The 22,635-nt window shown below is 41.7% G+C and overlaps 1 protein-coding gene across 6 annotated transcripts in view; it reads left to right on the top strand.

The window, feature by feature from the left end:
• Positions 1–22,635, top strand: part of nav3 (neuron navigator 3) — a 151,448-nt gene that overhangs the window by 32,372 nt on the left and 96,441 nt on the right. For all 6 annotated transcript variants that reach the window (XM_044020827.1, XM_044020831.1, XM_044020833.1 and 3 more), the window contains exons 2-3: positions 14,009–14,126; positions 16,001–16,053. In XM_044020827.1, the coding sequence (XP_043876762.1) occupies positions 14,009–14,126; positions 16,001–16,053 (171 nt within the window). The remainder of the gene's footprint in view (positions 1–14,008; positions 14,127–16,000; positions 16,054–22,635) is intronic.

The raw sequence follows: 22,635 nt of genomic DNA, 5'->3' as shown, positions 1-22,635 counted from the left end.
AAGACTGGGCTGTTTCCCTCTTGGCCGAGGCAGCTCCACAAGTCCTTTCTTTTAGAAAAGCAAAAGAAGGAAATCCTGACAGAGCGTAGACCGAGTGAACTCTAACCTCTGTTGTAACAGCTGCATATAACAGCCTGTTCTTATAGTTCAGAGGGGGTGGGGGGGAGAATGGAGAATGAAAACAAAATCTGATGTTATATAATGAAGCTATGAAACGGCAGTTTAAAAGAAAAATGTTAAATGAAAGCTGCAGCGCTTAGGTCTTTGGTGATTTATGCTGTTGATGTTATTGTTCTGCCTCTTTGGTCTTTGTGGACAGAACCAACGTAGCAATATTTGTGTGCTGTATTTTTCATCCGACTGAGGGAGTGTTTGTTGTATACAGCAGAACCATGGGGGCGGGCGGGTACAAGAAGCTTAATCCCATTGAACTGCAGTAGACTTTGTGTTTTCATTCATTCTGCAAGCGTCCTGTTTTCTAGCACAATGTTGCTGTTGCCTCCTTCAGTCTTAGTAAAACAAATGTGCAACACGGGAACACAAGAGCTAAGCTCCTCTATTCATGGTGTATTACATGTTTGTTTCACTTCTATTACATGGGCTATTACATGTTTGTTTCACTTCTATTACATGGTCTATTACATATGTGTTTCACTTCTATTACATGGTCTATTACTTGTTTGTTTCACTTCTATTGCATGGTCTATTACATGTTTGTTTCAGTCCTATTGCATGTTCTGTTACATATTTGTTTAAATTCTATTACGTGGTCTATTACATGTTTGTTTCACTTCTATTACATGGTCTATTACATATGTGTTTCACTTCTATTACATGGTCTATTACATATTTGTTTCACTTCTATTACATGGTCTATTACTTGTTTGTTTCACTTCTATTACATAGTCTATTACATGTTTGTTTCACTTCTATTACATGTTTGTTTCAGTCCTATTGCATGTTCTGTTACATATTTGTTTCAATTCTATTACGTGGTCTATTACATGTTTGTTTCACTTCTATTACATGTTTGTTTTAGTCCTATTGCATGGTCTATTACATGTTTGATTCACTTCTATTACATGTTTGTTTCAGTCCTATTGCATGGTCTATTACATGTTTGTTTCCATTCTATTACATGTTTGTTTCATTCCTATTACATGTTCTGTTACATATTTGTTTCAATTCTATTACGTGGTCTATTACATGTTTGTGACACTTCTATTACATGTTTGTTTCAGTTATTTTTCATGGTCTATTACATATTTGTTTCACTTCTATTACATAGTCTGGTAGCAGAAGGTGAAGTACAAGTCGATCTCGAAAACTCAAAACATACATCATAATTACAATGAAGATGAAAACATGGAGAAAGCAATGAAGGGCAATTGGCAACACTGACATAAAAGGAGAGCATGAGCGACTCACTGTCTGTGAGTGAATGAAAGGAGAAAACATGGTCCATGCAGCGGGGATGAATGAAAGCACACGCAGGATTCCGTGACTCAGTAGCAGTCACCTGTGACTCAGGCCCGAGCATAAACCCCTGGCCCCAGATGTGTAACACATCCACACTGCATTTACAAGAAATGTCAGCGCTGATGGGTACAAGCAGCCAAGCTAACCGCACAGTTATTTAACCTGTGTTCTTACACTGTGTCTGCCTCCCTGTGTGACAGCTGCAGGTTGTGTGGGCTGCACTGTTACTGGAATCCCTGTCTAAAGGAGAGGTAATCTGATTTGTTAAGGTGATTTCTGGGATGATTGTTGTGCTTCCTGACCATTTGAAAAAACACAGTTTTAGTTTCAGGCAGCAGAAGTTGTTTGATAACTTGCTTATACCAGTGTTACTTTGCAATTGTCTTAACCTCTAAAATAGTGCTTTTAGTTTACCCAGTCAACCCAAGTTTAATCCAATCAAAGGAGACTTGCAATTGTAACTGGTAACATGAATGATTCCCATCACAGAAATGAGGTGATAATTCTGCTGTAATTATGCTGTATGTGGACGAATAAACGGGACAGACTCTGGAATGAGGCAATTAAAGATAAAAAGCATCATACGGCAGGTCCCTCTTCCACTGAATTAGCAGCTAGACGATTAACTATGTAGATGTTAATGTTGGGTGTGGGAAAATGTATAAATTTAATCAGTGTCAGTGAAGCAACTGCAACCTTAAGATATGCTATGTTCATTTCCTTTTGAAGCCATTGGAAATTAAACGTTATAGCTATATATATATATATATATATATATACGTATATACATATATAGTTGTGCTGTGTGCACACATAATGGTTGGTGTAGAAGTGAAGAGTCCGTCATCCTCTTTAACCGTGTTGACAGCGCCATTAGACAGCCAATTGGGTTCATTCAGTCTCTGACCCTGGGGGGTCATGACCCCAATCTCCCCATGGTTCCTTCATACTCAGCAACACGGACACTTCTTGTTTCCCCTCCGAGTTCACCTCGACGTTATTACAGTCATTAAGTAATAACTGTTGATGGGTGTGTCTCTGCTGACTCTATAGTATCACTGGTCCTATACTGGACGTCTTAGGAGCAGAATATACGTTGGCATGGACCACAGATTTCTTTATATCGGAACAGTGTTGTGCATGTGCTTTGACAATTAAAAACAAGACAATTTACTGAGAAGCAGCTGTTTTATTTTAGGATTTATTTATTGAAAAAAACTTCAAGAGAAAGCCTTTTTCAACAACTTAATGTTAAAACAATGAAAACATGTTTTTTTTATTTTTGAACCAGGCTTTTGCTATTACCAAAATCAGTGAAGCGGGGGCAGGTGTGCGACATTTTATTCCCCAATATGCACAGAAGATTGTCTTTATCACGCTCTCACCTTTCAGATCACATCATCAGGTGTTTATTCGCCATTTCATTTTCTATGTTCTTGATTTTGTTTTGCTGTAAAGAGCTATTAGTTAACAGCTGACATTCAGGTAAGACATGCAAACACTCACTCACATTTACCAGTGTCTTTTTAATCATCTTTTCCTTAAAGATGTGAACATTTGGAATCTGGTTTATTGGCTGCAGACAACACTGGGAAATATGCTTCGTTACTTACCAAAGAGCCAGAGCCACTCTGCTTTTTGAAGTGGTCGGCCATCCTGGCTTTCACTTACTCACGCTGATTCACAGACGATCCTTGAATAACTCATTAAGTTCATTCATACCAGCCGCGTGACTGCGTCTCAGCAGCCAGCAGCTTCACCAACGGCAGTTGCTGCTGATGCTGCCGCTGGGTGAGAAGGCAAGTGGTCAGTGTGGTAGAGCCCTCTGCTGGAGGCAGTGGGGAAGACAAAAAATATACTATAGGGGGATTATATGAGCAATAACTGAAGTTGTCCTTTTATCCTTCATCAGTGTGTAAATAATATTTAAGTTTGTAAATCTTTTGCGCACTCATGTGATTATTTTGAATTCTGTGTTGCTAAAAAAACATTGTGCACTGTGCACAATGCATTTTTTAGGAAGCCTTTATCTTTATAAATTCCAATGGCAGCTGTAGAAAATGAATTGTATTTTCAGCTGCTATTTTCTTGGACAAACTAATGTCAACCATATTAAACTGAGATTATTTTAGCCACATTTCCCTGGAAGAGTGGCAAAGAATAAAAGGATTCCATACAAAACTTTTTACCATAACACATATCGTTGAAACTGTAATTTTTTCACTATCATAATCAACAACTGTATACCTTTATACCTGTTATAGCCAACTTCAGAAACAAGTCAACAACTACCATAGAAACATACCACATGAAACAAACGACACCCTCCCCTATTCAACCACCTCCTTGTCTTATTATTAAAGATAAGGACTTTGCTCATAATTTCTCAAATGCAGTGGTGAGCAGAACAATCAGCTGTTCAACAACCGTACTGATTATTATGTGGCCGAGCGTCGTGTCACCGTGTTGCACTCTTTCTCTGAGAGGTTTGTTCATAAAAAAAAACTGGCTCCGGGCAGTCTGGCCAGCATCCAATCAAAAGCCCATTAATCTAACAATCTACATTCATTTGTTTCTCGACAAGCAGATGGCAGACTTGCATATAAATGTGCTTCTATCATCTTATGGTTTGTACACAAACTGCAAAGGCCAGATTTGTCCAGTGAGGGCTAAAGCCTGATCAAGATGTTTGCTGCTTGCATGCTGTAGATGGCTTTGTTGGATTAGCGCAAGCGCAGCGGCTGTAATTATGAGTGTTTTCTTCTCTAAACACGCGCAACCCTTTGACCTCTGGTCTGCGCAGGGCTGATAACAAGGCCCCCCTCTCTGTCCATCGAATCGTCATTTCCCGAAAATGGCTCTTCAACTGCAAATGAAATCCATTTTATCAGGGTGCGATTGTCCAGTGAGACACACAGCTTCCACTGGCAGAAATAATTGTGGCTGTGAAAGTGAAAGTGCCTCCAAATCCCAAGTGGAGCACTGTGGGCACCATCAGGCAACCACAGCGCAGTCACGCTCAGCTGACTCATCTTGATTTAATGAACAGTAAACCGGCAAGATGCTGTGAGAAAGTGTGACTAATCTGTGTAGGCCAGTGGTGAGTCACGCCGACACAGATCGCATCCTCATCATTTGGTTTTTGTTAGAATGGGTTGATAGAATAATTTGAACCCTCTGTGCGGTCTGGTTTTGGTCATGATAAGAAAGTTATTGTGCACCTGTAACCTTGCATTTCTGGCAGAACTTCGCGCCATTATGTGGACGAATTAGTGGGACAGTCTCTGGAACGAGGCAATTACAGATAAAAAGCGTCATCCGGCGGGTCCACGCTGCTCGTGCTATACCACTGAATTAGCAGCACATCGATGATCACACAGCAGCCTGTTTGCCTTTCCTGATTTATTTGTATGTTTCGGAGTGGGCGGAGCTAAAAGAAGCCAAAGGAACGATTACAGAGCCCCAGGGGCGGCCTCGGAATAGATGGGTGTCAGCGGAAAGCCCTAGGACGCTTGTTAAGTGTTCGGTCCACCGCCTCCGAGCAGGAGAAGTTTGCCCGCTGTTTAACACAGGGCCACAATTAGAGCTGTTACCACTACAGTAAAATAATGCAGCTCGTTGAATACTGATCTACGCTCGTGGTAGGAAGTCTAGATAATTAACATAGGGCTCCTCTTAAACTCACACAAATATCTGCTGGCTATTTATGACCTCATTCAGGCCTGGTGTTAACATCTGTTCCGAGTGTTCTCACTGCAGGTCTGAACCCTCCATCCTGAATGTGTCCTTAGATCCGAATTAAGGTGGACGTGTCCTCATCCGAACTCCACTGACTAACAGCAGTCTCACGGTGTTTTTACACTAATCTCTACCCATACATTGATTTATTTGTATTCTCTCAACCTCCCCTCCCCTCCCTCCCCCACCAGATCTGATCATACTCATGATCATCCAGGTGTGAACAGTCGTACTTCACATTGTCCACATACAAATGGATGACTGGACTTCCAAATTGGATTATAAAACCTTGATACAGCCATTTTTTCATACATTATCTGACTGGATTAGATCCATTTTTGTTTTGTTTTTGGAAGGTGATTTTTGTAAAGCACATAATAGGGGTGAAAGGGAAGTGAGAGTTTGTGTGTGTGTGTGTTTGTCCGGATTGTCCTTTGCCAGCACGATGGCCACAGAGCCACCGAGCCAGACGCTGCCTCACCATGCTGTGGTTACCATGGTAAGGTGAGCTACTGCTCTTCAGTGTATGCGTATGCGCCAAAGTCTCATAAACCTTAATGTGAGGACACGTTCTGCATGTGTGTGTGTGTGTGCGTGTGCGTGTGGGAGAGCGACTACTTCAGCGTCTGTAACAGTCTACATGTCTGTAATTTAAGGGCAGAGACGATGGCTTGAACACACCACTTTGGTCGAGTTTATTTATGGGATGTCTAGTATTTTTATCTCCATAATAAAAGTACTGTAGACAGGCGAACTTTCAAATAACAGTGATAAAAAGAAATGATTTCCAAAAATTTCTTACATTAAATGACTGTGGTTTTAATGTATAATAAAATATACAGTATATATAAAACGTGTTTATTTGGAGAACATCAGTAGACGGAAGGGAACTTGAACTTAACGTTGTAAATGTCACTTCATTTTGTAATATCATCAGGCTGTGCAAAGCCTTTAATAATAAGTTCTTGCTATAAGTCATCCACATAAGATAAGAACTCTCTTTTTTAACATAATGTCCCTTCTGTAATATTTAAAAAATAAATAAATATATACATATATATATATATATATATATATATATACACTCACAGCAGAGGACATATTGTGTAGTGGCGTTAACTACTTTGTGTTTTCATGAACAGTTGCTGATCTGCAGCAGAGAGATTCCGCCACGTCGGCACTAAAACCTGCACTAGACTGTCAGCACAAAAAAAAAAAATGCCCTCTACATTTCTGAATCTGCGGAAATTGCACGGACACGGTCAATGGGCAGAGATGCCTGTGTGCGATCAGTCGCGTGGGAAATATTAAGGCAAAGAGGCAGCTGTCCACAATGTAAATGCTGCAACGCCACCAACAAAAAGATCCTTCTCTGTAAATGTACAGAGATGTGAAATTAGATTAGTGACCTAACATCCTTTACATTTGGTTCACGGATTGTCGAAACTCAAGAGCTCAACAGAAGAATAAGAGGTTTCCATGTACACTATCAGTGGTGAATTCAAAAGCACTCTCAGTGGCCACCTCCAAACTGAAATTGTATTTGTTTCTCTTAGAGATACGTATTTATTTTGCATGGAATGAGGACCTTTGATGCCGTGCCCATTTTTTAAACACATTGGAGAAACATTTCTCAACTTGATTTATTTTTCTCCATTTTACTACTCACAGTTTGTTTTCAGCGACTCACCTTAATGTTTTATAGCTGTGTAAACTAAAATGACCTGTTGTGCCGAGAGAGAGAGAGAGAGAGAGGGAGGGGAGGGGTGAAGAGAGGCGCTGTAAATCTTACTCCTCCGTTGTCTGGTTTCGGGGTCAGGGCCACTGGCAGAGAGAGGAAGCGTGTTAATGTTTGAGGATGTGTGTTTGGAGGATGTATAAAAATGACTGCAGCTTCCTCACAGCTGACAGAGTTTCATCACGTCAACCTGAATCAGAGTTCAGAGTTTTAGCCTTGTTATTGTGGGCGAGGTAGAAAGACTTTCGTCTCCTCGCTCTGTGAACTGGATATTTCAGTGTTGTTCACTCACGTCCGACATAAAAAGGATGTAAATGATTTTGTGCCCACAACACTGACAGCATACACACTCTATATCTGTCAACAGACGCGTCTTTTTTGTCTTTTTTCTCCTGTCTGCCTTGAAATTTCATTCGCTCCCATCCATTATCAAGCTGTTTTTCAGCTGTCACTTCTTTCCTGGGTTTTTTTTTGACCATCTTCTCCCTCTGTCTCGCTCCCTGCTTGGCCTGTAGCCCCCACTGTGCTCCAACAGATCAGTGATGACTGACGAGTGTGAGCAGGTCCAACGTTGGCCCGTGTATCCAAACCTCTCTGTCGTGCAATTATGTCATTTTCAGCTTAGGATTTGCCCTGAAATGACAAAGTGGCTTGGCGGATGATGGCATGAGAAAGCGGGCACTGAATGTTTCAGTTTTTAGCAGCTCGAGCTGCTCGTCTGTTCTCCATCCGTTGATTATACGTAGTGAAGTCACTGGGTCAGTTGTCTGGAGTTTTGTGTTTTTTGTGTGAGAGCAGCTCAACTTCTTGGAGGGATCTGTCGAATGACTGTGATGACGCCGTAATCAATGCTTTGAAGGCAACACACTTCCCTAATCAGTTTGTTTTTTCGGACAAATGAAGCAAAACAAACAGTGATGCACACTCTTCAGTTCTGAGGAAATGTTGAGTAAGACTTTGGCTGACGAGTCAAAGCCGTTTTAGTCTCGGACAGAGTGAATTGATTTGCTTTCATAAGCCTCATTTGTGGTCCCACTCGTGCATAAACTCGAACAATCACCTCTATTCTCTCGTCATGTTTTATCACTGTGTGTTTAAAGCTGGTTTATCATTCTCGTAACTACAACTGGACCTTTTCTCACACCTGAATCCTCTTAGTGATCACATCTTGGTTGCTGCAGTGAAGAACGTTCAGTTTACTGCCTCTAGATTTCTTCTTTTTTATTGTTTGTGAGAATGCTTTCACATAAGTACTTTTTATTCCGGGTCCCGTCTCACTACTAGGGCAAGCAACAAACAATCCTGAAGTCAGTGGTTTGTATACCTCAGAAGTATAAACTCTCCACTTGGGTGTCCACAAGATTGGAATAGAGCCTTGTTGGAGAGCTGCCTGCCGCTATTACCTCTGGATTAGGTGGGTTTGAAGGAGGCCTCTCTACTCTGCTTCCAGGACAAGATAATGATTGTTTCAGAGGGAATAGAGATGTGTCAGACTTATCCCAGGGAACAGCAAAAAGGTTTACATTGTGGAAATGGCTTCCATGTGCTTAGATAAAGTAGTTGGACACAGAAAGAGGCCATCTGCCTTTAAAGAGTTCTTTTCTCTTTTCTTTTTTTTTCCTTCTTCTTCTTCCTACTTTTTTTTGCCATATAAATATCTAAGCAGATGCTCACTGTAGGTCACCTCCAGGAGCAGGACAGTCATCTAATGATCAGAGACAAATATTCACATTTGCATCCTCACTTTATAAAAGTCTAAACTCTTCAGCCGGCTGGAGCCAGAGTTTCATCGGACGGTCGCCAAGCGACACAAGATCTAAACACTGCTAAACACAGACGGTCGTGTCGAGCCGATAGACTTAATCACCACTGTGTAACTCATTTGGCATTAGTTTGGATGTAATGGACGTTTGTTTACATATTACGTTACATGCTATATACATTATTAACCCTTTAACACCTAAGCCTCATAATGTCCCGCTTATTTTAACCTTAAAAGGACCAGAAAATGTCCTGTAACTAAGTGCTTTTGCCCTTTTTTTCATAATAACTTTCAATATCTGGCAGTTGTTTACAATAAACTGCATTTTAAAATATGGTTTTAACGTTTTGAAATTGAGGAAAAACACTGCAGTTGGAAATGGACCACAGATTTTGCATGTTCAACTTGAAATCTGAACAGTATGAAACATATTTACAATAACATTGTAGAGTCTTTGTCTCTCAGTGTGCAAAAACAAGACAAAAATGGAAACTACGTACAGATTTCTTCCACTTGTGCCAACGCGTCGTCAGCGATACGCTCTGTGTTTAAGGGTTAAAGCAGATGATGTCTTAAAACACACAAAGGGGATCCTTTATCATTATATTTTATTGGCAGGGATGTGTTAAAGTTAGTGGTCAAACTTCGACTTCCTGCTGTCTTTTTTTTTTTCTTTCTTCTTTTTTTAAACATGCCCCATAAACTGACTTGGCAGCGACGCTGATATTCTGCTGCTGGCTGTTTCCATCCCTCCATCACTTGGTCTGTCAGGCACCAGACACAGAGATGCAGGGAATCATGATGAGAAGCTTCAACACGTCACAGCCCTATTGACTATGTTGGCTCGTTGCTCTTTTACTTAACGTGGCTTTATGTTGTGTTTAATTACATTTAGGATCCAAGCGGGAGTGGCCGAGCTGTGCCAAGCTGTGGTTTTTCAGCCAATGCAGCCACAGAGGAGACGTCCTCTCTGGTTCAAACAGCATTACACAGCTAAATATCCTCACACTGACTCTGTGCATGCTCAAAGCCCTTCAATGCAATTAAGTTCTTTATTTATTAGACAGTGTTGGAAAGATGCCCTGATTAAAGAGCCTATACCTTAACAGTGTGCAACTTAAGTACATTCATAAATACAGTCAGTCCTGCACAGTTCATGTTCCTCCCTGTCCCGTCGCCTCTCTCTTCAGCCTCTCGGGGTTCTCCTTTTATTCTGCTCCCCCTGCAGGCTGTGCTGCACCACTGCAGGCTCTTTCATTAGTACCTGCGTAGCTCCAGTCACTGCATTGTGATCAGGACTGTTGAAGACAGTTTATCTCCTCCAGGGTGAGAGCTGGCCGTTTGTTGGCAGCCTTTTGGATCCCAGACACAGAGGGGACGTATCTGCAGAGGAAGTAGAGAGGAGGAGGAGGAGGAGGAGGAGGAGGACAGAGAAAGAGGAGGAAAGATACTTCATGTGGCATCAGTGAGGATAACATCACCACAGAGCCTGGACTTTTGCTGATTGATGCTGGCTGCCGAAAGAAAGAAAGAGGAAGGCGGTGGGCAACGGGAGGGGGGGAGATCAATGTGTGTCATGCTTTTGTTTCAGTAGCTCTCTGTGTGTGTGTGTGTGTGTGTGTGTGTGTGTGTGTGTGTGTCCTCTTCTGTATGTCTATGATGTCAGTGGTGGTCTCAGCCAGTTCCACTGAAGGTGGCGTTGCTGCTGATGTTTTGTCGCTGCATGCCGGCATCAGCTCTTCACAGAGCGCTGGATTGATAGAGAGAGAGGAGCAGAGGGGAATGGTTGCAGGAAGGCTGACAGCCTCAACTCTTGAGTGACAACGAGGAGTTGAGAAGCGAGTGGATCTGTGGCGGTGGAGACGAGCCGCTCACAAAAAAAGGCTTCTGAGAACTTTGTGCCTTGTCTGAAAGAGGAGAATCAGAGATGAGTGTGAGGCAGAGAGTGTGACAGGAGACACAGGCCCCAGGTCAAGTGTGAACCCAAGACATCACAGTCAGATCTTTGCTTCATTCTTGCCGTTTTCGAATAAACTAGTAGAAGGGGGAAGTAGGAGGACTTGGAGACATCTTGGCTCTATTGCAGTCTACTTTTTCCTTGTGCTGTTTTTTTTAAACCAATCTTCTCACAAAGAAGTTCAGAAAGTGTCCAAGCGTAGATGTGGGGCAACTTTTATGAAGCAGCAACAATCTCGTTGCAGCTGTTTCACTCTAAATATTTTACTTCCATCTTTCAAGCATTGGTAGAATTGTTTTATGTTAGTGTCAGTGTATTTGGTAAAAAAAATCCTATTTCTTTGTGCAATTAAGTAATGAATCAACATTGTGGACGCCGTCTGTGATCACATAAGTGAGGCAGGTCTTGTGGAATGGCTGAAAAGAATAGTGTTTTGCCAGCGTGACAGTTTCTGCTGCGAGCAGACATGTTCTAGTTTCAAACTGAATTTTACAGCTCGTGCTGTTCCAAAAACAGTCCACGGAACCAAAACAAGCAGAAAGTCCCTCTGCATATTTGCGAGCAGTCACAAAGACGTGCTGCTTCAAAATAAAAAAAAAGTATTCCTGCAGGCTGAAACTGCGCCTTTCAGGAAAAGTGAACCTATCAATGTTGTGTAGCTGTGGAGTCAGAAAAACTCAAGTGCTACACCTGTAGGATTAACAGTATCTATGTATATATATATATATATACATATGCAGTTTCATGTTGCGCCAAAATCCCATGTGGAACCTCGGCCTGTTGATAAAAGCCAAATATGCCAAAGGCAAAGGAATGAAGCTGTGACTTTGTCCACTGATGCTGTGATCCACACAATGAGCGGCGCCACTGCAGCAGATGAAGGAATCCACCTCTGCAGGTCTGATTCTAGCAGACACTGATACATGACATCTCACTGGGCAGCAACAGAATTCTTGATATTCACGTATTTGTTAAAACGTGTACGAATCGGAATATTGGACAGAATTGTGTTAATAACTGTGAGGAATGAACGTTCTGCCGGAGAGATGACTCGCATGCCAAACAATCTCTTGCTGTGACTTGGTCCACTCATACGTCTATTTTCTTCCGACTGCAGCATCATTTACAAATTATACACAATCTTCTATTGCAGAAGACCCGAAAGTAGCGATTGAGACCCTTAAACGCTTGAGGAAAATGCTTATAGACATCATAAATCTACTGGCAAGTAGGATCTTTTTGCACCCAGTCGCCCTCTGGTGGCTTCACTTTTCACACAGGTAGGCTATGTCCATGTTTGAAGTAGTCTACGGTCTCTACAGAGACACCGACACCTTGTGCAGGGAAAGAGGAAGACGTATAGTATTCAGTGGCACCAGGCTGCTGCTTCCTCCTCTTCATCGCACGTCTCTGTTTACCTCAGCTGTCCGACAGTTTGTGTTTGAGCCTTGTCGGACTTACTGCAGCGTGATATGACTGTCGTTGTCAGCAGCAGCGCACACACACACACACACACACACTTTCTCATTCCTCCCAAGTTTGTTTACTTGCCCCCCGACGGGATGTGGTCTGCATTTGCGGTACATTTGTTTGTGTGCATGTGCTTTTTTTTGCAAGCAGGTTTTAGTAGATGTGTATTTGCCTTTGTGTCTGTGTGTGTGTGTGTGTGTGTGTGTGTGTGTGTGTGTGTGTGTGTGTGTGCGTGTTTTCCCTATGACTATATGGCCCTCTTTTTTGGGGTTTTACGCTTTTACGACTTCTCATCATGGAGAAAGTCGCTGAAAGAAACCACAACAGATACAGACTTCTGCGAGGCGGTGCCTTCAAAGTAGGCAAATAAAACAGAAGAAAGGGCGGGATGAAAATGTTTTTAATTGAGAGTGGTGTGTGAGGTAAATGAGCGGAAAAAAGGATCATTTCATCATGAGGAAGTTTTTATAGGGGGAATTCCTTGGGAAATGTAAGATGGCAAGAAGCCGTGACTATTTACAGAAATGTTGTTTGTGGAAAAAACACCACGATGTGAGCGTCCTGTCACATATTTCACGGACAGGAAAAGCATTTTAATCTGAACTTTATTTTTGATTTTTTCTTCCAATTGTCCCCCGCAAAAAATGAATTCTGCTCAGTTATTCTTTACCAAGCAATACCACAAAGAGTTTCAAGCTGCAGTCAGTTTCCTTATATGGGTGGGTTTAGATTTCCTTTTCCTCCCAGAATCTCATTTCAGTAGGAAGAAAGATGTCCCCACATGGCTGTCATATGGAAATCAAATGCACCTTCCACACACTTGGGAGCACTGCAGCCCTTTAAGTTCAGGTTCAGTCTGTTCCTTAAAAAGTGGAGTGTGTGAATGGAAAGAAAACACCCTTTTCTTGGGTTGAGGGAAGTATCTTTCCCTTTAGCTTCTTCAGTTTTTACACTTTTTGTACACACGCAGAGACACACGCACAAAAAAACCCTCAATTTACAGTAAGTCTGCTGTAATGGGGCCAAATGTGATTCACATCTTCCACGGCAGCTGTCGAGACCAGTCTGTCGTCTCGCAGACTAAGCGCTGCGTGTCGTTTGGCTCATGGGCTCAAATGAAAGACAAAGCGGCTGATAAGAGGTTTTAGGTGACACAGTGCGTACGAGATTAGCCGCCACGCTGCTTTCCCAGTTTGACAAACATGGTTGGGAAAGTGAGCCCACCTGTTATAGGGAGATCTTCATCAGATCATCAGGTTGTCATTAAAAGATTTTAATCGGCATTGTGGTCAAAACATTCCTTTTCGTTTTTTGTATTTTATATCTGAGTTCTTAAAACAGCTCAGAAAATAAAGTCTTGCTGTTTTCATTTCATGTCAGGATTATTGAGTGTCTTTTACGCATCATTATTGCTTCTGATATGGTATGTAAGTATATTAAAGTGGAACCTTTTGCAGGCATGGCTAATATAACAGTTATGTTATGCCAACATTCAAGTGGAATTGAACTGTTACAGTAAATACAGTCCGAACAAATGTGATGTGTAACATGAAACATCCCTAAATCAAACATGTACTTTACATGTAATGATATGAACACCAGAAAGCACTGTTAGGCCATGTGTCTTGAGATGTAAATGGCTGTCACCGCATCCGAACCAGCTTTTTGACTCGAGCAGTCTGACTTTATATTATCCGTTGCATCATATCACTCACACAAAGAACTGATAGTTGCTCATTTTGGTGCACTGTGAACACAGGTCATTTTTAGTGTCGGGTTATAATCGAACACATCACGTCTCTGTCGCTGTCTCTCAGACACACACACACACACACTGACAGTGCATCTGTTTCTCTCTTTGCAGATTTACACAGACTGGGCCAATCACTACCTGGCCAAGTCTGGCTGTCCACGCCTCATCAAGGACCTGAGCCAGGACATCACCGATGGAGTCCTGCTGGCACAGATCATCCAGATCATAGGTAGGTACACACACACACACAGAGGACAGAACCAAATTCATGATGTGCAGATTAATTATTAGCAGTATTAAAAAAGTTGATTTCTATATTTAGAAACCCCCCCTTGCTCTCTGCTGTGTATTCCTTGTTGTGGTGAGTGAGAGGGAATCTGCACCTCAGTCTGATATTTGGGCCAAATCACAGCAGCTAGTCCTTGTTATGGGTGCTGGGCGGGAGCGCTGCCTGCTATAGAGATCTATGACTCTGCCGCCCTGGGGTACAGAAGTGTGAGTCTCCCAAAAGAGCACAGAGAGTCTTTATTTCTTCTTCTTCTTCTCTATCTGTCTTTTATTTCACCCTCCTCCGCCTCCTCTCTTGTGCCCTGCTTCTCTTTGTGCCTCCATTTTTGTCCTCAACTCATATTTTTTTAGGTCTCTCTCTCTCTCTCTCTCTCCCTTGCTCTCTTTGTCTTTTACACCTCACGTCATTGATTTCTAGCTCCGGACGCATCAGAGCAACCAAGTGACACATGACTGAGCAACAAATTACAACGACGCAGAAAGTGTGTTAGGAGTTCCACTCGAACATCTGTAATCACAGTCCAGCCTCAGTCACACTGTGGAATTGCAGGATTTTATTCAACTTTTTATTAAAATGATTTGTAGTTTACATTTGAAATATGTAATATATCCCCAGTAGAACATAAGGGTGTTAGAATGTAGTATTAGAATAAAAAATGTAGGGGAAAAAAGCAGATATGTATAAATAAAAAACATAAAAATACAAAATATTCTACTAGAGTATAAAATATTGTGTAGAGTGGATCATTTTAAAAAAAAGTCTTAAAAAGTTTTGGATTTAACTTGCCGATGGATGGATGGATGGATGGATGGATGGATAAATGGATAGATAGATAGTTTAACATTTAAGATTGTTTAACATCTACATGCATATACATTTTAACCCTTGGTGTTGCACCCATGGTAAATTGCCATGACGATAATGCACAACTCCTTATATGGACATCCTGGGGGGGTGTGTTTATAGGTCACTCTTTAAATATCCTTTTTTTTCCTCCGTCAGAAGTCCCAAAATAGACTGCTTTTGTTTTTTGTGTTCATAAAAACGAGCCAAGTGAACTGTGACACTTTTTCCCAATTTCGCAAATTCAGTCTGATTTTAAACATTTTGAGTACTTTCTGCGCGGGTGTGTTTATATAGTTGGTGAAAATGAAAGACATCAGATTGCCTAGGTTGTGCTGAAAAAAAGGAAGTAAGTTTTAACATAGACATGGAAAAAAGCAGCAAAATGCTCTGTGTTTCTCAGGGTTAGGTAATTTAACATTCACCCCTCCCCTCCTTAAGACTCACCTGTGTTGTATTCTTTTGTCTTTTGTCTTTCCTCTTCTCTTTGTATCATTCTGCATCACTGTGTAGAACATTTTTCTTTTTGGGAATTACTATCTCCTCTCCAACTCACTCAACATCTCTCCTTCTTTGCTCCCTCTCTCTCTCTCTCTCTCGCTCCCTCTCTCTCTCTCTCTCGCTGAAACTTTACCCTCCCTTCTCGCCCAAACAGACAATGAGGCCAAGCAGGCCTGTCAGTAATTCTCCAGCGGCAGCTGACGAATTAGGCAGCTTTCCTTCCCAGACCTCTCCTGCGTCGCTCTGCACCTCGGCATTACACAGCCACACACCGCTGACACATTCATGCACATGCTCGCACACAAACACACGCGCACACACACGCACACACACACCAGCGCTGATGCTTTTTGCAACAGAGGTTTCCTCGTGGATTAGTGTACGTAAACGAACGGGGTTGGAATTTTGGATGTGAAAGTTGAGCATGTGACAACAGCAGACAATCTAACTGCATTTACTTTCTCGTACAGCAAATGAGAAGGTGGAGGACATCAATGGCAGCCCGAGGAGCCAGTCACAAATGGTGAGTGTTCAGTTTCATCCACTCTTGTAGGGAGCATGGTATGTTTGTAAAGGAATAATTACTTGAAGTGTGAGGTGCTGACTTTTACTGCCGAGCTGTAAGTTTCACTGTTGTATTTTTGTCGAGTCAACCAACGGAGACGCACTAAAATAAACCTTTAGAAATGAATGAATTATCCTTTATTACAGATGGAGATCACACTGCACTACATTATTACAGAGCTCAGGTGATGCACAGCAGCGCCACTTCGTCTCTAAGAACGATGGTGGGCTTGCTCGTCTGTCATGTTTACTTTTTTGCGACAGCTATAGCAACTATTCATTTTTCAGATTAGGGTTTTACACGAATAAATGCATGAAAGGTCCATAAAATAACAATTCATTGATAAATGTTTCATGGGCACTGCAGAGTCCCTGCAGAGTCCCTCATCTTCTTAAATATTTCACACACACACACACACATATGTGTATATATAACTTACTTTTTTCCTCTTTTCAGTTTGTATGCCCTGACCAAACAATAATGCTTTAATGCACTAAGAAGCTCCTTTGAACGTGATATCTCGCACATGTTTTGGATATAATGAATATTTGCTGCGATGTTTGAATGGAGGACATTATCATTATTATTTATTTTATTTTTTAAGTGTTAACTGTCACTTTGACGCTTTCACTGTTGATATTAGACCCCTGCCTTAAAGCAGCCAATTGTGATTAAAGCCACTCAAACCAGAAGCATCTCCGCTTCAATGGTGTGACCACACTGCCACTCGAGCAAAGAGCCTTGAAAACATCAAACCCTGACATACTTGATGTACTGTCTTTTTCAATAATCTGAATTTCTGGCTGCCATGTGCCATGAGTGATGCTGGCGGTGTCGTTAATGAGACGACGGCTCATACAACTGCTGATTGTCGTCAATCTGAGATAATTACCCCTCACTTTAAGTGGAGTTGACTAAGTGTTTATGCAGTGTCGGTTTGCCCTGGCATCTGCCATTAAAAGTGACTAAAGCTGTTTGGCTGTTGTGGCGTGTTTTCATTGTAAGACACGGTGGGTGAGGAGTGTGTGATGTTGTGTATAAGTCGTTGTGACTCTTTGAGAAAACATTCATTAGAAACTGTTTTATTTATTGCAATCGGGGGTGTCAAATTATCGCGTTTAATTGCGAGGAATTCATCGCAGTCATATTTAGCGCGTTATGTTTTTCAATCGCGTTAATCTAATTTATATGAATAAAGGTGTCTGTGTAAGAAGGAGTTTGCTTACCACCGAAGCTCAAGTTTAGCCTAGCACGTCAATGCAAAGCACCCAGTCGCGAGTGCAGCCACAGCTAACGTTAGCAACTTAGCGAGCCGTAGCAAAGCTCTTCGCCAAACTAAACTGGAGACCTGATGTTTTATTTTGAATTTGTATTTTCTAATTATTTGGACTTTGACAAAAGAACACAGCGGGAATGTAAGTGGCTAAAACAAATGACTTCATAAAGCCACTTTTTTTTTTTGTTATATATCAATCTTTTCATCTGCCACAATAATGTAATAATGAATTTAAATGAAAATACCTCACGTTTTTTTAAGTCATTTTTAGGTGCGATTAAAAAAGAGATTAATTAGACTAATTAATTACAGATCATAATTAATTAATCGCTCAATTTTTTCTTTTTTTTTACACTCTTGACAGCACTAAATGCAGTATTTTGTTTTTCGTCCATATGCACATATCCCTCAACAGGTTAGTGTAACGGTTGTGATGTGCAATTCACAGCTGGGTTCACACGGTCAAGTCAATTTCAGCTGTTTTGTTGTTTTGTGAGTCCAGCTGTAGTGTAAGCAGGCGGTGCACTCTCTTAGAAAAACAACATTAAAGGACCAGGAAGGGAGATAATGTAAAGGTCATGTGGACTCTAATGTCATTGTGTGGGCTCAGTGTGTCACCACCACTTCTGGGAAGATAAACATCTGCAGACGTATTTTTCTTGGCACGTAAAAGTGATTGTGGTCCCGGCTTGAAACAGCTGAGTCCAGACTGACGCACCAATTACTGGGGCGAGCTGCTGCAGCACTGCAGGCATGTGGCTCAAGATGCCAGCAACGAGTGTGTGTGTGTGTGTGTGTGTGTGTGTGTGTGTGTGTGTGTGTGTGTCTGAGTGTGTGTGCAGTTCTCTCTTTGTCTCAGTCACTTACTAAGCCCATTGATCCACCACCTGCTCAGACCACAGAGGGTCTGGCCAGCTTCAGAAAATTAAGTTTGAGGAAGCACGCTTGCTTACAGTGTGGGGGCGTCTAGGGAAAGAATCATATTACGCGCCCAAACACCCACAACATCCATTGTGTAGCCACACTGTGGCAAGTTAAATATTTGGTGGTTATATTAACCTGGAAGAAATGTTCATATCACAGAGGGCGTGTCACAATATTTGATATATTTGTCACTTTTTTTTTGACTTTTTAGAATGAACACAAGCACATAAAACCCCACAATTCCACGTGCTGTCAGTCACTGCTGTTGATGGAGCATGACAGTTATCAAAACTGCCCAGTCCTGGATTTACTTTTCTGACCTTGTGGCTCCATACTGGCAATTTCATTTATCCCATGAGCATGTGCATCTATATCAATGTGGGACCTGGGTTATTTACTGACAACCTTTACTTCATCCCGAGGAAAACTGAAGAACTTTTGGCTGCATCGGGACAACATGAGCCGTGAAAGTTGGAGACCGGCCACAGGCCACGTAGCACCTGTAGCTTCAACACCTCGGCCAGAAACATCACGGTAGCAGCAGCTGTCAGTGGAGGAGCAGATGACTCTGATTTACGTCGTCTGCACTGATTCTTCCCATTGGGACTTGAAATGATGAGCCTGGTGTCAGAAGCCAGTTTTTTTTTTGTTAACTGCTGGTCTGGTTAGTGGACTGAGGCCAGCTGAGCAGCTGCTAGATCCTGCACAGCACCAGCATCTGCAGCATCTGCAGCATCTGCAAACCTCCCAGCTAATCATACACACTTTTTCTCTTAACTGGCCACCGCAATGCGATTGATCCACAAATCACTTAAAGACAATCATTTCCTGTAGAACTTATCAGACTGAAAAACTTGGCCGATGTGTCTGTCGTGTAAAGGCCAAGAAAGCTGTGCAAGGAATTCTCACATAACAGCCGATACAAGCTGTTGTGGCAGATCATATCAAGCTAAATTCTTATGTTTCTCTTAACTTTTCAAACCCCGAAAGGTGGTCACCTCATGAAACTGGCTACAGGAAAGTATTTTTTTTAAAAGTATGAGGCTGAGAGGTCTCACCTCTGTCTGCCCCAATGACTCATGGGAGAGCATGTTTAAGAGCAGTGTGAATAACCCCCTACGTCCCACGTCATTCTCCTCTGCTTCCTCTGATTTCGAAGCATCAGTCTTGTATGAAGCACCTAAAAGAGATACTTGAGTAAACCAGAAAATTACTTTTTATAATATTACTTTACTGTAATTGAGTATCAAAGGTTATTTGTCTGATGTAAAATGTACTTTAGTCTTTAAAAATCTATTCAGTGCTAAGGAGAGTTGTCGTTCAACTGGAAGGTTGTGGGTTCAATTCCTGGCTCTGCTAGTCTATAATGTGTCCTTGAGCAAGACACTAGAAAAGCACTATATAAATACAGACCATTTCCAACTGTTCTTCTTCTGATTTTATTTGGTAGTAACGAGTAACTAAGATAGTTAGAGGACTAAATGTGGTGGAGTACAAGTACAAGTTGCTAGAAATATAAATAACAAAGTAAAGTACAGATACGTGAATTTTGTACTCAAGTACAGTAACAAAGTGTTTGTACTTTGTTACATTACAACACTGGGAAGGATCAATGTGTAGAGTCTGACATTTGAACTCATTGCTGCTGCATTGTACAGTAAAAGCCTGCATGTGTAGCATACACACATGGATATAAGTACATGTTTTCTTAGACTCCAAAGTAATCGTGTGTAGTAATGTGCGGTTAACTAACAGTTTGTTGTTTCCTTTCTCAGATCCTCTAAATCCCTTGTCTTGTTGCAGTTTTCTCACAGTTTGTCTTAAGGTTCACTAAAAACAAGAAAATCACTATAACAAAATGTCAGAGCTCCACTGGAGCCATATTGCACAGTAGCCTCTTGCACTAATGAAACAAAAGGGTTTTTTTGAAGGCAAAATGAAACATAAATAAATGCAAATTGTGTTGTTGTCTGTGGTCAGACCGGTCAAAACGTCCTGGTTTGAGACGGTTTTGGTTGGATGCATTTGTATAGGAAACAGAATAATTGCTGGGAACTTTGTTTATGGACTTTGGGGTGGGTTTCGAATACGGAGCTGTTCCCCAACCACATATTTGGTCCGAGAAGGAATCGTCAGAGACCACTGTGAAAGCCAGTGAAGATGCTGAGAATGAGGAGTGACAGAAGCGTGGCACGAGAGGCTTTCAACACTGTGTAGCTCAGTGTCTGTCTCTGTATCTTTCCACTGTTTTCATGTGCTTTTCCTTTCACTGCTTCTCAGCTTTGTAGCGATATATAGAAGCAGAGTTATAAAAATGTACAACACACAAATGTGATTCAGTGTCTCGAGGGCGATGTGAGGCAGCTTTGGTGGATTCAATTTGTCAGAGGAGCGGGAGTGTGACATAACCGCCAAAAAAATGTTCGCTTCAGTTTAGACCGTTTGTGATTACTTGCATATTTACAACACATGAATTTGACTTTGCTATGGTGTTTTGGTTAGAAGTCATTACGACGTAAAACTCTAAATGCTAACAGTGAGTTGAGACCCACAGTTAGAGTTTGTGTGAATCTTTAAACACCTCATTCATTTCTCGTTGTAATCCCTCCTTCATGTCAAACCTCACACTCTGTGACACTGCAGTGTCTCTCAGACATCTAAAGAAATGAGATCCATCCATCTTCTACTGCCGTTATATCAGTGCGTAGACTGACTTTTAAATCAAATGAAGGAATGTTTATTTCATTTCCCTAATTCGTGCACAGATGTACGAGCGGCAGGCAACAGACAGGGAAAGAAAGCCGCTCAGCAGAAATATCAAAGCCTCACAACACACATCCTCTTCCTTATACACAAAAGGCAAACCACGTAGCACTTGTCTGCAATATGGATAACGGTGTAGTTTCTCTGTCAGACTGTGCGCACGTGTGTCTGTTTGGCTTCTGACAACCTCATCGGAGGATGTCAGGGAAAACAAACTGTTCATTGTTAATACAAAGATGCTGAGATCACTTTGGCAGAGGATTGTGTTGCAGGGGCGATTGCGATCGAACAAATAACTACTTTAAATATCAACTACTTCAAGTAGCTTTTCATTTGTGAAGCTTTGAAGTTTCACAACCGTAGCGTTGAAGCTGAAGCTCTTGGCAAGAAACTGTGTTTGATACTACACATTTAAGCTTCTGAATCCAAAAATTAACTCCAATACTGTGAGCTTTGTGTGTTTAAATGCCTGTGCATAGTCAGTTATTGTAGACAGTTTAATATTTTGGTCTTAGGAGCATGTCTGGAATCGGTGCGCTGCCTTTGTGGCCTAATTGAGTATAGGGTTTCTTAGAGACTATAAAAGACCACTCGTCTCATCTGGGCTCCATCTGTTGGCTGCCTGCACACGAAGCCTCACAAGAGGACAGAATAGCATGAGCCACTCAGTGGTGTCATCTTCACCAGCCTGGCGCATCATCATCATCATCAGCACAGCTCGCTGTTGATCTCCACTTCTAATTAAGCATGTTTCTAATTTGACTCCCTGGCCCGGGTCCCTCAAAGGCCAAACCAACTGGCATCTGTGTGACACTATTCCTCATGTCATTGATTCTGGCTGTCAGTCCATTTGCCTATTATGAGACTCGGTTGGTCTAGAAACACACCGACAACTGGATGATAGGAGCTCTGGGCTTCTGAAACAGCCCTGATGTCATTGTGCATGCCCAGTGTTTGGCAGAGAATATAGGCTAAAGAGGGCAAAGGCAGATGGGCAACGTGGACGGCTGAAACGAAAGCTATTCAAAGTCAGAGTATAGAATTCAGTCAACCCCTCTTCTTTTTTGCAGTTTGTATGTCTCAGTGGTAAACAATTCAAGGAAATAACAGCCACAAAATACACATTTCAGCTTTTAATTCAGTCAAAAACATCGATTGCCCTGAATGAAATCAGTCGTATCCTTTATTTTTTTTTGGCGCAACTGTTTCTGTCGTCTTGTTTTGGGCCAAAACACATTTGCCTTGTTTTCAACACGGCATATTGTCGAAAAGCATGAAGTCCAGTGAAATTCGTGTCGAAAGAAGTTCATGGTGAATCATGTGGGAGGTCTACAGCCAGCTCCAAGGGAGTCGAACTGTAATCCACTTTTCAATGTATGGCTGCTCAATTGCCTCAGCAGCTGTTGTAGTAAAACTCACTCCCACAATGTGTGAACATTAATCCCTTCATTCTCTGACTCTTGTGAATCCTCTTCCTAGTCCCTTTTCCCCCCACTTTATTTATTTTGTGTTGTGGAACACAGGTTGACCTTCTAATGTGTTTAGTGCCATAAACAGAACCTTATTACAATATAGCT

This window comes from Solea senegalensis, linkage group LG3, assembly GCF_019176455.1.
Source record: "Solea senegalensis isolate Sse05_10M linkage group LG3, IFAPA_SoseM_1, whole genome shotgun sequence".
Classification (NCBI taxonomy): Eukaryota; Metazoa; Chordata; class Actinopteri; order Pleuronectiformes; family Soleidae; genus Solea; species Solea senegalensis.
Note: the sequence above shows the minus strand (reverse complement) of the source record. Positions and strands in the feature narration are given on the sequence as shown.